This window comes from Podarcis melisellensis, assembly GCF_964234715.1.
Source record: "Podarcis melisellensis genome assembly, chromosome: 2".
NCBI lineage: Eukaryota > Metazoa > Chordata > Lepidosauria > Squamata > Lacertidae > Podarcis > Podarcis melisellensis.
The window spans coordinates 103,633,390-103,649,119 of NC_138529.1; the positions used below are offsets into that span (position 1 = coordinate 103,633,390).

The 15,730-nt window shown below is 48.4% G+C and overlaps 1 protein-coding gene across 4 annotated transcripts in view; it reads left to right on the forward strand.

Annotated features, from left to right (window-relative positions):
* Positions 1 to 14,441, forward strand: part of KLHDC8B (kelch domain containing 8B) — a 41,210-nt gene extending 26,769 nt beyond the window's left edge. For all 4 annotated transcript variants that reach the window (XM_081903099.1, XM_081903100.1, XM_081903101.1 and 1 more), the window contains exons 4-7: positions 8,862 to 9,026; positions 9,977 to 10,201; positions 11,208 to 11,309; positions 13,178 to 14,441. In XM_081903099.1, the coding sequence (XP_081759225.1) occupies positions 8,862 to 9,026; positions 9,977 to 10,201; positions 11,208 to 11,309; positions 13,178 to 13,374 (689 nt within the window). In that variant the 3' untranslated portion in view covers positions 13,375 to 14,441. The remainder of the gene's footprint in view (positions 1 to 8,861; positions 9,027 to 9,976; positions 10,202 to 11,207; positions 11,310 to 13,177) is intronic.
* Positions 14,442 to 15,730: the final 1,289 nt, after the last annotated feature.

Here is a 15,730-nt window from a genome sequence, read left to right on the forward strand (position 1 = left end):
TTCCTGGTTTCAGCACTCACGCATGCACGGAAGCGCTAAATCACACTTTGCACACGCGCAGAAGTGCTGAATTGCAACATGCACAGACGCGGGTTGCGAACATGCATCCCACACGGATCACGTTCGCAACCCGCGCGTCCACTGTACTGAGTTAGATGGACCAGTGATGCACTCCTGACATCATCATCATCATTTTACAGTGGTACCTCGGGTTACAGACGCTTCAGGTTACAGACTCCGCTAACCCAGAAATAGTGCTTCAGGTTAAGAACTTTGCTTCAGGATGACAACAGAAATCGTGCTCCAGCAGCGCGGTGGCAGCAGGAGGTCCCATTAGCTAAAGTGGTGCTTCAGGTTAAGAACAGTTTCAGGTTAAGAACGGACCTCCAGAACGAATTAAGTTCTTAACCCGAGGTTTGTTGTTGTTGTTGTTTAGCCGTTTAGTCGTGTCCGACTCTTCATGACCCCATGGACCAGAGCACGCCAGGCACTCCTGTCTTCCACTGCCTCCCGCAGTTTGGTCAAACTCATGCTGGTAGCTTCGAGAACACTATCCAACCATCTCCTCCTCTGCCATCCCCTTCTCCTTGTGCCCTCCATCTTTCCCAACATTAGGGTCTTTTCCAGGGAGTCTTCTCTTCTCATGAGGTGGCCAGAGTATTGGAGCCTCAGCTTCAGGATCTGTCCTTCCAGTGAGCACTCAGGGCTGATTTCCTTAAGAAGGGATAGGTTTTATCTTCTTGCAGTTAACCCGAGGTACCACTGTATTCTTTGCACCCTGCCCATCTGACTGGGCTGCCCCAGCCACTCTGGGCGTTTTCCAACATATATAAAAACATAATGAAACATTACACATTAAATGGCCCAAAACCTCCCAAAGCAGTCTGTTTCACTGACTTAACAGCTATTACTGGTTAGGAGTTTCTCCTAATGTTTAGCTAAAATCTACTTTCCTGCAGTTCCCACAGATACACACACACATTTAAAACAATATCCTGCCTACTTTTCACTAAATCCAAAGTGGCTAACAAGCCGCAATATGAAAAAAATAATTCAAAATATAAAACAAACCCCAAATCAAACCCTGTCAGAAAAAACCAATAAAACAAACAAAAAAGCCACAACAACAACAATAATAATAATAATGGTAAAAGTATATGTATGTGCTCGTCTTATAGCAAAGCACCTGAGAGGGTTAAATCGGTGGCGGGTCTTCTGGAAATGAAAGCACAGGCTAAATGTCAAGATCCACTGCGAGGCAGGACCTTTTTATTAGAACAAACATACATGTTGGAAAATGGCGAGTAAAAGCTTTATTCTGCAACTCGTTGGTGTGCCCTATTTGCCAGACTACGATTTGAGAACTTTTCTAAGAGAGCATCATAGTGTCCTCTGTTTGTTTTTAGTGTGTCTTAGAGAATACAGGATAAAGATATCTTGGCTACTTAGGCCCTAAGGTGGTTGAACTGCACCCCAGCCCAGCCCCGCTTTCTGAACCAGCACTGATTTCTGCAAAGAGCTACGCTTGCTCCCAAGGTAGAAAGCATTGCTCTGTTTCAGCTTCACTGCATAGGAAAACATACTGTAGGCCATTTGCTCCATGTACAAAAATGGGTGATGGGTTTCCCCAGATTTTGAATGGTTGAGGAACTCTTATAACATTCTGCAGAAAGCTGAACTCATTCATACATTCACTTAAAGAGGATTCTGAACGGCTGGGTGCTGAGTAATACTGGATGCGAAAGAGAGGAAGGGAGAGGTCTACTCTGTGCATTCTGCAACCACCATGCAAATTTGCTTAATCTGCCAGGAATTTGCCTTAAGTGGCTGGGGAAACCCAGCCAGATGGGCAGGGTATAAATAAATTATTATTATTATTATTATTATTATTATTATTATTATTAAGTCAGGCACTTTGTCTCTCTTTCTCAGGCAGTGGCTTTCCAGGGCCTTGGGCACAAGCTTTTCCCATCACCTACTACCAAATTCTTTAAACTGGAGATGCCGGAGATTGAGGCTGCACCATTCTGCATTCAGGGCATGTGTTTTAGCATCGTGCTATGGTCAGCGGGTAGTGCTGTGGGTTAAACCACAGAGCCTAGGACTTGCCAATCAGAAGGTCAGCGGTTCGAATCCCTGCAGTGGGGTGAGCTCCCGTTGCTCAGTCCCAGCTCCTGCCAACCTAGCAGTTTGAAAGCACATCAAAGTGCAAGTAGATAAATAGGTACTGCTCCGGCGTGAAGGTAAACGGCGTTTCCGTGCACTGCTCTGGTTCGCCATAAGCGGCTTAGTCATGCTGGCCACATGACCCGGAAGCTGTACGCTGGCTCCCTTGGCCAATAAAGCGAGATGAGCGCCGCAACCCCAGAGTCGGCCACGACTGGACCTAATGGTCAGGGGTCCCTTTACCTTTACCTATGAAGCATAAATTTGCTTTTGTTCCTCAAGAAGGGAAGGCAAGGAACTTTGCAGGGCGCAAAAGTACTGTTCTTTGACCTCTGGAAAATCCTCTTCTGGCCTGCCCCCTCCAACATATTCCCTGTTGGCTTTTAAGATTTCTCCATTACTTTGCCCCCGCCCCCCCCCCCCAATATATACATAGGCGAAAGAGAGTCAGTGTGAGATAGTGTCTAGAGTCTCTGACTAGAGCCATGAAGCTCACTAGGAGACCCTGAGCTAGTCACTGTCAGCCAGCTCCACCTCGCAGGGTTGTTGTTCAAATAAAGACGGGGGGAAGGAAAAAAATTGAGGGTGACATTAAAATGCAATGTAAAATGTAAAGAGGTAATATTATCGAAGTCTTTTTCAAAAGCAATATACTGGCTCCTTGAAAAACGAAAGCAAAGGTGCACCGATTTTTAGCACACTGCTCCAAGCAAGCTTATTCAACTATATGCAGTAGTTTGCTGTTGCAAAACAGCCATTGCACACTTTGCCACATCCCTGCTGTTGATGTGCACGCAGCACCTAGCAGCTGGAGAAGTCACCGCAACTCTTAACAGCAGAAATGAGAAAGCCACAGCTTTTGATGCGAAGGTGAAATAATCATAATCCCAATTTTTAAAAAACTTGAATACAACTGGTCATATCAGCCCTAAGGTGCTCAGACAAACGATTCACCAACCCAACCAACATTTTAAGTGGAGAAGCGAACTATTAAACTTGGGACCTTTATATATGCAAAGCAGGTGCTCTTCCGTTGATCTGTGGCTCCCCAACATAGGTCGGCGCATTGATTTTATTCAGTCCATTTAATAATTTTTACATTACAGCCAGACAGTACATGTCTATCGATCTCAACTTCACAGAGTTAACAATTCAAAAACTCTAATGGCCTGAATGCTATATCCTTAATTGTCTAGACTTTAATTGCTCTGGACATGCCTTTTAATCTTTTTTTTTTCATATTTGGGTTCTATTTTCCTTGACCAGCAGGTCACAGAACAGGTTACAACAATTTAAAACTCAGTATTCCGTGACTGCCATCTGTTTTAACTGTTTTTAATCCTGAATTTTAAATTCTCGCAACTCGCCCTGGGACCTGCTTGGCAAAAGGGTGGGCAATAAATTTACTAATAGCAGCAAGTTATTAGTAAATTGGTGGGGACGCAGGTGGCGCTGTGGGTTAAACCACAGAGCCTAGGACTTGCTGATCAGAAGGTCGGCGGTTTGAATCCCCGCAATGAGGTGAGCTCCCGTTGCTCAGTCCCAGCTCCTGCCAACCTAGCAGTTTGAATGCACGTCAAAGTGCAAGTAGATAAATAGGTAGCGCTCTGGCGGGAAGGTAAACAGCATTTCCGTGCGCTGCTCTGGTTCGCCAGAAGCAGCTTAGTCATGCTGGCCACATGACCCAGAAGCTGTACGCCGGCTCCCTCGGCCAATAAAGCCAGATGAGCGCCGCAACCCCAGAGTCGGCCACGACTGGACCTAATGGTCAGGGGTCCCTTTACCTTTATTAGTAAATTACTGTGAGGATAGCAACAATATTGAATCAGTTAAAGTGAATCACAGTCCAAGGAACAAGACAGGTCCTAGAAACATATCAAGGGTTAAAGGCCCGGTTAAAGCAGGTTGTTTTTAGCCTTGGCTGCAAACTGTATACGTAGTTGAAGCTGCTGGGGGCAACTCTGTGTTGAAGGAGTTCCACAGATTTTACCTTTGAGCAGTAAGCTATGTTCCAGCCACGCAAAAGCCAGAGGTTTCTTTCCACACATACACTCGCAAGTAAGCAAGCAAGAAGCATCGTTGTCATTTGATGACATATTCCAGCCAGGCAAAGACATTTGAGGAAGGTGCAGGGAAGGGCTAATGAGAGGTGCTGAGGCCTAGGGAACAGGTGAGGTTTGTGGAGAGGGCCTAGAGGATTGCACCCAGACCCCGGGCCTAAAGTTTCCTCATCCCGTCTAATAATAATAATAATAATTTATTATTCATACCCCACCCACCTGGCTGGGTTTCCCCAGCCACTCTGGGTGACTCCCAGCTGAATATTAAAAATGTGATAAAACACCAAACGTTAAAAACCTCCCTAACCAGGACTGCCTCAGATGTCTTCTAAAAGTCAGATAGTTGGCTATTTCGTTGACATCTGATGGGAGGGTGTTCCACAGGATGGGCGCTACCACTGAGAAGGCCCTCTGCCTGGTTCCCTGTAACCTCACTTTTCGCAGTGAGGGAACCGCCATAAGGCCCTTGGCACTGGACCTCAGTGTCCGGGCTGAACAATGGGGGTGGAGACGCTCCTTCAGGTATACAGCAGTACCTCAGGTTACATACTCTTCAGGTTACATATGCTTCAGGTTACAGACGCTTCAGGTTACAGACTCTGCTAACCCAGAAATAGTACCTCGGGTTAAGAACTTTGCTTCAGGATGAGAACAGAAATCATGCTCTGGCGGCGCGGCGGCAGCAGGAGGCCCCATTAGCTAAAGTGGTGCTTCAGGTTAAGAACAGTTTCAGGTTAAGAATGGACCTCCGGAACAAATTAAGTTTGTTACCAGAGGTCCCACTGTACTGGGCCAAGGCTGTTTACTTAGGGCTTCAAAGGTCAGCACCAACACTTTGAATTGTGCTCGGAAACCTACTGCTCCCAGGCCTCTACTGGGATCTGGGACAAGAAGATTGTACCCTTTTGGTCACCATCACCTCTTCCACCTGCACTGGGGGTTGGGGAGGAACGCAGGAAGAGAGAAAGAGTGCATATCTGCAAGAAATATGACGGTCCCTTCACAACTGATTCTCCTGCAGTCCCCCCCAATCTCAGATTTGGAGAGGGGCGTGTCTCTGAGTCTGCTGTCTGCAGAACGGTGGGCAGGCTACACGGGAAGCAGAACTTGGCAGCATGGCTGGGTTGCCATGGCGTCTCCAGGGATACAACGCGTCGAGTATAATTCAATGTGATTGCCTGGTATCCCTGAGATGTTCGTTGCTGATCACGTTGGGAAAAAGTGGGGGCGTTGTTTGGGGAAGGGCAGGTACTGGGGGGGCCTGCCAGAGGGCAGTGTCTTGGTGGCATAGCTGTCAACTTTCCCCTTTTTTAAGGGAAATTCCCTTATTCCGAATAGGATTCCTCGCGAGAAAAGGGAAAAGTTGACAGCTATGCTTGGTGGAGGTGGGACGATGGAAGTACGAGATAAAGGACTCTTCTTGCTCAGTGTGAGGAATGGAGTCAGAGGGTTAGAGAGCCTCTTCCCCCAGGGGGTCTCTTGGGAAGCTAGTGTCCCCATGAATACAGTGGTACCTCAGGTTACATACGCTTCAGGTTACATACGCTTCAGGTTACATACTCCGCTAACCCAGAAATAGTGCTTCAGGTTAAGAACTCTGCTTCAGGTTGAGAACAGAAATCGTGCTCTGGCGGTGCGGCAGCAGCAGGAGGCCCCAGTAGCTAAAGTGGTGCTTCAGGTTAAGAACAGTTAAGTACGGACCTCCAGAACGAATTAAGTACTTAACCTGAGGTACCACTGTACTTCTCCACCTTCTGAATGGGCAGTGGAAGCCTTAAAAGGTGAATGCCATGGGAGACGGATTAGAATCAACTTGAGTGCTCAGGGAGGGAGGAAAAATAAATATCGAGCTAAGCCTGATAGTGAGTGCTGCAGTGTCAACTTATTCCCACAGCCCTTATTTTAATTATTTTCACCCAGAAACTTCTCATCTTGTAGGCCTTTTTCCTAACCTTGGCTCACATCTATCTCTCCCCCCCCCCCCCCGGATTGTCAGCTTTTACTGACAAATCCTAAGGGGTGCTTCCAGCTTCCCCTTCGTTCCCAATCCAGTTACACTCCAGAACGTGATTCACTACACCAGATTAGACGGGGGTCAAGTTCCCCCAGCTTTATTGCTGGAAATAAATCTGCTCAAAACCTCGGGGTAAATTGGTAGGTTTGCCACAAACTCCAGGATCATTTTGAAGCAGGGATCTGTAATAAGTTCAGAGGAGAAGCCGCTACTTTTGTTTACAAATTTACCTGGGCTGTGAAGCTCACCAAATCCTCTGGAGGGCTATAAAATGCTTTCTTTTTTAAAAGTAACTTAGCTGAAAGGTCAGAGGCATTAAATGTGCGGTGAGGGGAGCCCATTAAAAGGTGCTGGTTTATTTCATCAAAAGGATAGATGTATGATTCGACATGAATGAAGTGCAATCAAAGAAAAAAACACTATATTAACATAATATGAGTCCTGCTGGATCAGGCCTATCTCACAGTGACTGACCAGATAGGTGCCCATTAGAAACCTGCAAGCAGGACATGAATGCCACAGCGCTTGGTTTTGCAAGAGAAAAAGAAGAGGGCAGATGCCGGAGACAAAACTTCATTATCTTTGACAGCTCTGTATCAGATGGGATTGGGGAGCTGCAGCTTATTGCGCAGAGGTGAGAGAAAAGTTCTGTGTGTCAGAATTCCTGCATCTGCAGCAGTCTTCTTCCTCCATTCCATCTGATCGCCTTAGAGGGGGAGAACAATGGGAACCAGGCAGAGGGCCTTCTCGGTAGTGGCACCCGCCCTGTGGAACGCCCTCCCACCAGATGTCAAAGAGAAGAACAACTACCTGATTTTTAGAAGACATCTGAAGGCAGCCCTGTTTAGGGAAGCTTTTAATGTTTTACAGGCCACTGTATTTTAATACTTATCATTATTATTATTATTATTATTATTATTATTATTATTATTATTAACCTATAGCAGGGATGTAGCCATGAGTGGAGCCAGGATTTTTGTTGGGGGGTGGCAGGAATTTGTGGGGGGCAGGACTTTTGTTGGGGTGGCAGAACCAAAGTGATTGGTCAATTAATTAAGTATTTGTATTGCCCTACTTGATCGGGGGGGGGGCGAGCTGCCCCCTCTTGCTGCTCCCATATTGGCCCTCCAGATACTGCTGAACTACAGCTCCCTCATCCCAACCACTGCCATGAGCATCTCTACCCCCATCGTTCAGCCCGGACCCTGAGGTCCAGCTCTGAGGGCCTTCTGGCGGTTCCCTCACTGCGAGAAGTTACAGGGAACCAGGCAGAGGGCCTTCTCGGTAGTGGCACCCGCCCTGTGGAACGCCCTCCCATCAGATGTCAAGGAAATAAACAACTATCTGACTTTTAGAAGACATCTGAAGGCAGCCCTCTTTAGGGAAGTTTTTAATGTTTCATGTTTTATTTTGTTTAATATTATGTTGGGAGCTGCCCAGAGTGGCTGGGAAAACCCAGCCAGTTGGGCGGGGTATAAATAATAAATTTATTATTATTATTATTATTATTATTATTATTATTATTATTATTATTATTAGACTAATGAGATTTTGGAGAAGGGGTGTAGGTTCCCCACTCTTGACCTGTGGCATGGGTTGCCAACACACACAGAATTTAAAATATATGCATATATTTATAACCCTCTTTTTGAACAAATCCCAGAGCAAGGTGCAACATAAAATAAAACAGTATACTCAGGTTAGCCCTTTCATGCACGCAAGTGTGAGTAGGTAGCTGTATATTGCAGCAATTTTTTACTTCAAAACTCCCTTAGGATGCTAACGTTCGGAAAAGTAAAAGTAGTTCCAGCTTGTTCTGATGCATTCTCTGTTCTTGAATATTCATAACATGGTTATAATTAAAATATATTATGGTAAAACATATATAGCGCATGTCCTACTGTCTGTTAAAGGCATCCATGTCCCTGACCTTTAAGACAGTTTACTAAGAAGTGTGCTGCAATGCCGCACGTCTTACACAGCACTCAAAAGACCTGACTGGCCCCCTGGACCTTGTGCGACACCTTTGCTTTAAGATTTGGATATCCTTCAGCCTCTGCTAGTCACGTTTTGAATTTCACAGAGTCCTTATTTTAGTGCAGGTGTGGGGACACTGTCCATTGGCCCCAGCAAGCACGGCCAATACCTGGAGAGCCAAAGATATTGTTCCAGTGCCCTGTAATTTATTCTACACTTCTCACTCTCGTGTTCTGGGTTGGTTACTGTCAGAAGCTAGACAGTGATTACACACGGCAGTGACTATTTTTATGACCTTGTTATGTTGTCTGTGCCTGACGTACACTCACTGCTTTTTTTTAACATCGTCTGCCAGCCTCCGTCACCAGAGAGCCAGTGTGGTGTAGTGGTTAAGAGCGGTAGATTCGTAATCTGGGGAACTGGGTTCGCTTCCCCGCTCCTCCACATGCAGCTCCTGGGTGACCTTGGGCCAGTCACACTTCTCTCAAGTCTCAAGTCTCTCAGCCCCACTCACCTCCCAGAGTGTTTGTTGTGGGGGAGGAAGGGAAAGGAGATTGCTAGCCGCTTTGAGATTCCTTCGGGTAGTGATAAAGCGGGATATCAAATCCAAACTCTTCACCTGCCTCTTCCCTCTTCATTTCCAGATGGTGTCGTCTATGCTCTAGGTGGGATGGGTGCAGACACCGCTCCACAAGCTCTGGTGCAAATGTATGACCTGGCAAAGGATCACTGGCAGCCCCTGCCTTCTATGCCCACCCCCTGCTATGGGGCCTCCACTTTCTTGCACGGGAGCAAGATCTACGTGATGGGTAAGAAGTAAGAAAGCAATGCTTAGTTGACTAATCGGCTAGATGGGCGGACTAAAACCATTATAATCGGCTCACAGATCCCGAGAAGGACAAAAGCCAGAGTACAGAGTGGGAGAGATGTGGCTTAGATGAAAAGCAGCAAGCAGAGAGAGAGAGAGAGACAGAGACAGAGACAGAGAGAGAGAGAGACCTACTGGATCTTTACTGAAATACAGAGCTGTGGCTATGGGAGAAGCAATAGCCTTTTGGGGTATTGAGGCTGTGAACCCCACCAATGTAGGCTCAAGTTGTTATACAGTGGTACCTGGGGTTACATATGCTTCTGGTTACATACGCTTCAGGGTACAGACTCCGCTAACCCAGAAATAGTACCTCGGGTTAAGAACTTTGCTTCAGGATGAGAACAGAAATCGTGCTCTGGCAGTGCGGCGGCAGCAGGAGGCCCCATTAGTTAAAGTGGTGCCTCAGGTTAAGAACAGTTTCAGGTTAAGAACGGACCTCCGGAACGAATTAAGTACTTAACCCGAGGTACCACTGTACAGGTGACTCTCCTACTTACAAGGTAATGTTCCAGGCCCCTGCACGCATAAACAGAGTTGCGTAAAGTGGGGAGCACTGTCTAAACGCCCTCTCTGCTGCTCTCTCTTCAATCCATACCAAAAATACTGTATCCAAAAATATCCACAACTAGAATTGAAGCTCTGAGGCCAGCAGGAGTTTGGAGGACACGCAGGAAAGCACATCAGCTGTTAGGTGGAGAGGCTGAGTAACCCCGCTTACCTGAAAAGTAACCTCTCTTGAATCCGACAGAACTGACATCCGAGTAGACATGGTGTGGGTTGCTCTGTTAGTCCCCAGACCTTTCTCTCTGCACCAGAATCCTCAGCCACTGCCCTTTGGAACCAAGACGGGTGGCCGAACTAGTATTTTGGCGTTTCCTTTTCCCACAGGAGGAAGGCAAGGCAAGCTGCCCGTAACGGCCTTTGAAGCCCTGGATCTGGAAGTGAGGAGCTGGACCCGCTACCCGAGTGTGCCCAGCCGGCGTGCCTTTGCCAGCTGTGCCATGTTGGACGGCTGCTTTTTCAGCCTGGGAGGGCTGCAGCAGCCGGGACCCCACAACTTCTACTCCCGGCCCCACTTTGTCAACACTGTGGAGATGTTTGACTTGGAGGAGGGTGAGCTGGAGTCATGTGGTGCCTGTTTGAAGGAAAGTGGGTTTAACGCAGAGACTGCGGTGGATTGACAGCGACTCTTGCCTGAAAGTGGTGGCACAACTGCCCTAAGCAACTCAGCAACTCCTTGTGCTTCAGCCCTAGTCACATTTTCACTTCCCAGGCAATACCATATAAGACAGCCTTCTTGAACTCTGGTCCTCTCCATGTTGTTGGTCTGCAGCTCCCATCACCCCTGGCTGAAAACATCTTTGCAATAGACTTCCCTTTGTATGAAGGCTAAGATGGCTGAAGATGATGGGAACTGCAGGTCAATAACATCTGGGCACCAAAGGCTGATGAGCTCTGCCATAAGGCCTTCCCTGGCTATCATCCAGCATCACATTTCACCACAGAGTGAGTGAAGACAGGGAACTGAGCTCCCTGAGATTAACTGCCCACGCTTAAGATGGGTGAATGGGACACGGGTGGCGCTGTGGGTTAAAGCACAGAGCCTAGGACTTGTCGATCAGAAGGTCGGTAGTTTGAATCCCCGCAATGATGTGCCCTTCTGTTGCTCGGTCCCTGCTCCTGCCAACCTAGCAGTTCGAAAGCATGTCACAGTGCAAGTAGATAAATAGGTACCACTTCGGTGGGAAGGTAAACGGCATTTCCATGCGCTGCTCTGGTTCGCCAGAAGCGGCTTAGTCATGCTGGCCACATGACCCGGAAGCTGTATGCCGGCTCCCTTGGCCAATAAAGCGAGATGAGCACCACAACCCCAGAGTCGGCCACGACTGGACCTAATGGTCAGGGGTCCCTTTACCTTTACTTTAAGATAGGTGGATAAGGATTGTGAGTCATCTCTTGTCCATGTCAAGAGAGGTAAATACCCAAATTATAGCCCTTTAGTCAAGATCCATCTTGGCATTCATAGGTTCTTGGCCAACTGAGTTGTCCTCCCCTTTAGTCTTAGTTCCTCTCCCTCCACAGTGAGCTGAGTTCTTCCTCTCCGCCATCTCCCATCCAGGGTCCTGGAATCGACTGAGCCGCGCCATCCGCATGAGGGACAAGAGGGCTGACTTTGTGGCTGGACGCTTGGGTGGCCGCGTGGTAGCAGCAGGGGGGCTTGGTAAGTGTGGCAGATGGGCCACCTCTGTGCTCTTGAGGTGTGCGGAAGATGGAGATGCACAAGAACTTGTCCCAAGCTGGGGGTATGTTGGATTGCATGTGAGATCAAGCCCCTGGGCTTGAGGGCTTGTCGGATGGAATGCAACTCCTTAAAACAAGTAGACCTGCACCATCTCTTCCAAGTGTGTCATCTTCCCTTACCTGCTGAGAGACATGGATCTGATTTGTGAAATTGCTCCTTTCTGCCTCATTGTTTGGGTCTCTCTCTGCGTTCCTGTTCTGGATTAGCCTGCAACAGTCCCTGATTCTATGCACTATGAGAAGATAAGAACAGCCTAATGGAGCAGGCCAGTGTCCTATCTAATACAACTTCCTGTTGTCACAGTGACCAATCCAAGCATTTTGGAATCAGTCACTGAGAAGCAGGACTTGAGTGCAATACTTGTGATTCCCAGCAATTAACATTCAGAGGTTTACCGCTTCCACCAACCAGGGGAGCTATAGAAATGGCTTCCCCTGCATCTGGCAACCAGGGTATTGACTCTGTTTCTGAACATCAAGGCTAATACAGTTCTCGTACAAGTACATCGGTGTGCACAGGGTTTTCAGGTATTCCCTCCCCTGCAAGCTACCATTTTGGCAGCAGTTGGCCCAACCCATTTCATGTACCATGGTTAGCCATCAGCCACAGCTCACCAGGAACAAACAGCGCACAAGTGATAGAGCACACCGCATGAGCGCTGGTTCACATGTCACACTAAGCCAAGGCTTGTGGTTGGTTGCTGTTTGTTCCAGGCCGGGCAGGGCAAAATGGGAACAATGTGAGCAGTTCAGTTTGGCTTACTGTGATGTGCGAACTAGCCCATTACATGAACAGGAATTGAGTTGTCCCTAAACACAGGGGATAACTGCCTTTTGGTAGATAGAATCAAAGTGAGGGAGAAGGTGGCAGTTTTCCATTTTTGCAATTTGTGTCAGGAACACATATCAAGAACCAAACGCCTTTGGAAGGATGTGTTGGGGGGCCATGTTGCTACCTAACATGAATGAGTGGGACAGGCATTACAGCAGGAGAAAATACAGGGGGGTTGAGCCTTCCCTTCCTTCTGCACTGAATCTTGTAGGTCTTTCCTCTGCATTGTTGCAGTTTGCTCCTCCACCTCCACCTCTTGCACAAACTATTAGGGCAGCCACTGATTCACTCATCTTCTTAGATACAGGTAAGTTTTGCATGCCAAAGATTCCCCATCTCTGGGCTAAATGCTTTGCTACATGTCACTGAGACTGAGCATGGGGAGAGAGTGCCTTTAGCGACCTCTGTTTTCTGCAGAAACCTCCTCTTTCTTGCCTTTCTTAAACACTACCCTAGATGTCCTCACAAAACACAATAATAAAGAAGGCATAAAAGTTAAACTGCAAAACTCCAACAAGGTTGTCTTTGAAATGAATGAGAGTTAGAGGCAGCAATTACCTAAAAATGTGCCATCTGAATGCTTTCAGCATTGGGTCCCTGGCTTTCATTCACACCCTCTCGGTGTAGCTGGCAGTCCTGGGACGCTGGCAAAGAGGCCTGCTGTGAGAAAGCATGCCAGGATCCGCTTGCACTGTTTCGGGCGTCAGTTTGAGTTCCAAATCCCTGCCTTTCATAAACATCCCCTTGGCCTGTAAACGAAACCTTGCGTTCCGGCTGCAGCAGGATGTGCTATTGCTGTTCATGGGAGATGTTTGCCTTGGAGCTTGGCTCAGCCATAGTGTACTCTTGTACTAGTGAAATCAGTAGATATGCCAGGTTTTTTATTTTTTGCAATTGCTGACACCAACTACCGGTTGGCTCATGGATCCGCCTCTCTCTCTCTACCCCCTTTGCAGGGAACCAGTCAAGTGCTCTTGGATCCGTGGAAGGATTTAACTTGGCGAGGAAGAAATGGGAGCCCTTGCCACCCATGCCCACCGGCCGCTGCTCCTGTTCCAGCTTGGAGGCTGCCAACCTGCTCTTTGTGATTGGAGGGGTGGCCCAGGGTCCCAGCAGCGCCGTGGAGGCCCTGTGCCTTCAGGAAGGCGTCTGAGTGATGCTTGCCGGTAGAGAGATTTCTTCTGCCAATACAAGCCAAGAGGACTAAAGTGCCTGACGATGAGGGTGACGGGACATGCGTACAAGGGAGCAGGGAGGAGAGCATGTGCTCCGTTGCTGGTGCGGCGCCCTGCAGCAGCGACCTTCCCCTTTGCTGTTCTCCAAGTAGCTCATTTCATCTTTGCAAAGCATAGAGTAGTAGCTCAGAGACTGGGGCAGCCCTGCATTGTCAGCAGGGCACAGGCGAAGCGCCTTCGCAGCTCACCCAGCCAGCCGAAGCGAGATCTACTACTTTCTCAGTGCCACAGCAGGCGCAGAAGGTCTCGTGCTTCCCAGCCATGGCTTCTTCATTACGCGTAGCCTTCCGACTCCAAAGGAACATGGAGAGAATATGGGCTGCGCCATGCTCAGGTTGAAGTGGCGGGGCGATGGCCAACCGGAACGCTCCATTCAGCACCCTCCCCTTTCATTGTCTGTCCCGCTGTTGAACTTTAGATTGTAAGCTCTCTGGGGCACAGGCCTCCCCTCCCCTTTCCTCCCTCTTTGCTTATGCTACTCCGTAAACTCGCCATGTATAATGGATATCAGTAGTGCTATATTGGCAGCTCATGTTCTACTGCACCGCTGTTAAGGCTGCCGGTAAAAGGGCGGGCGATGAGCCTGGGAGACTAACGCAGCAGTGAAGCAGCCATACAGCCCAAGACACAGCTCCACCTGCGTTCTTGCCATGCTCATTGGGCTGCGTGGGTCTGGCCCTTAACTCCGAAGGACAGCAAGGTTTCCTCAGCAGGCTCTGGGGAGGAGCGGTGGAAGGTACAGGCACTAAGTGGAGCAGGCACTCCAGTGTTTCTGCTTTTGAGTTGCCATTGCTATCCTTGCGCTGATGTCTTTTACGCTGCACAGCTGAGTTGACTCCAGGAAGGCTGGGTGCAGCCACAACACCCTCTTGTGTGTTCCTAACTTGGTCTGTGTCTCATGTAGCACATAAGGTGCCCTCTAGCCCAGTGCCTAGGAGGTGGTGTAGCACCTCATGCCAATAAAACCAGTGGATTTTTTTCTCTCTCTCCTGGTTTTCTGTCTCCTAAAAATGGGTCTTATTCTGAGATGTGCTCCATGTGCCTAAGCTGCTGTCTGCACTTAACTCTTAGCTGCTGCTGGTGGTGGTAAGCAGTCATTGTAAGATCAATTGTTAGTAGGTTGTCAAGCATCAACATAGGTGAGGGAGAAAGAGTGCCAAAAGGCAGATTTAAAGCTCACATTGAACAAAGTCCGAAGGTTGTTAAGGCCCAACAGCAGCTTTCCTTCTCCCCAATCCTCACAATCTGTCAGATGCAGCTCAGCACTCAAACGCAGAGAGGAGCAGGAAGTTTAATTCTTTAAGAAAACAGCAAACAACGCGGAGAAGCCTCAAGGCAGGGCCAGCTTCCATAGCACAGTTGCCAGGACTGACAGTTCCTGTTTCCCATTTCCCCCTAAGATCACCTCCTCTTCTGGAGGTTGCCCACGTTGGCGTACACTGAGGCAAGAGCGAACTCTTGCTCATTGTTCAGCCACATGCATGTTCTTGGAGAAAGGGGGGGAGAGTCGAATTAGCAAGCTCCTGAGAAGCTTCATGTGCTGAGTCTGAACTGCTTTCTGCCCTTGGCTCTTCCCTCTCGCTCATGCCTGTTGCTTTTTTTTTTAAAGCAGCCAACCATTCCTTCCATTTTCTGACCTGTCCTCAGTGTCCCACCACCATTCCCAGTCCCCTGAACCTTCCTCCTCTGAGGCTTCCCCAGGGGGTTTGCCAGCTGGTGCCTCCTGCCACTTCTCGTCATCCAGCCAGTCTCCTCCTCTAACCGGACATTGTCCAAGCAGCCTCAAACTGTAGCGGCCCACCTGCAATCTCTGTTCAGCCCTGTTCATTGTCCTGTGTGACCTTGGAGACAAGCAGCAAGGGGAGCTTGTCACAGCAGGAGAGTCATACTTCTGGGATTCTCATTCAGCCTCTTGCCCTCACCGCCTCTGCTTCAGCCTCTGTGTCTAAGCTGCTCCCTGTCACAGGCTCTCCTTGCTCACTAAAGCCTGTTACATCTTCAGCATCTAACCAGTCCCCCCTCCGCCCACACCTTCTACCTCTGATCTCTCTTCAGTGTTCCCCACCAATCCCCGGGCTCTGAGCCTTCGCCCTCTGGGGCTCCCGTGTTTGATGCCTATCCGTCCCTACAGAACAACCCTTTGTGCTTAGTCTTGAAAACAAAACAGTAGAATTAAACAAGCATACCTCCGCACAACTCTTCTGACCGGCAAAACAACTCCGTGGCCAAAATCAAGAGTTTTGTGGCAAAAGGTTACCTGGCAGAGGGGAAATA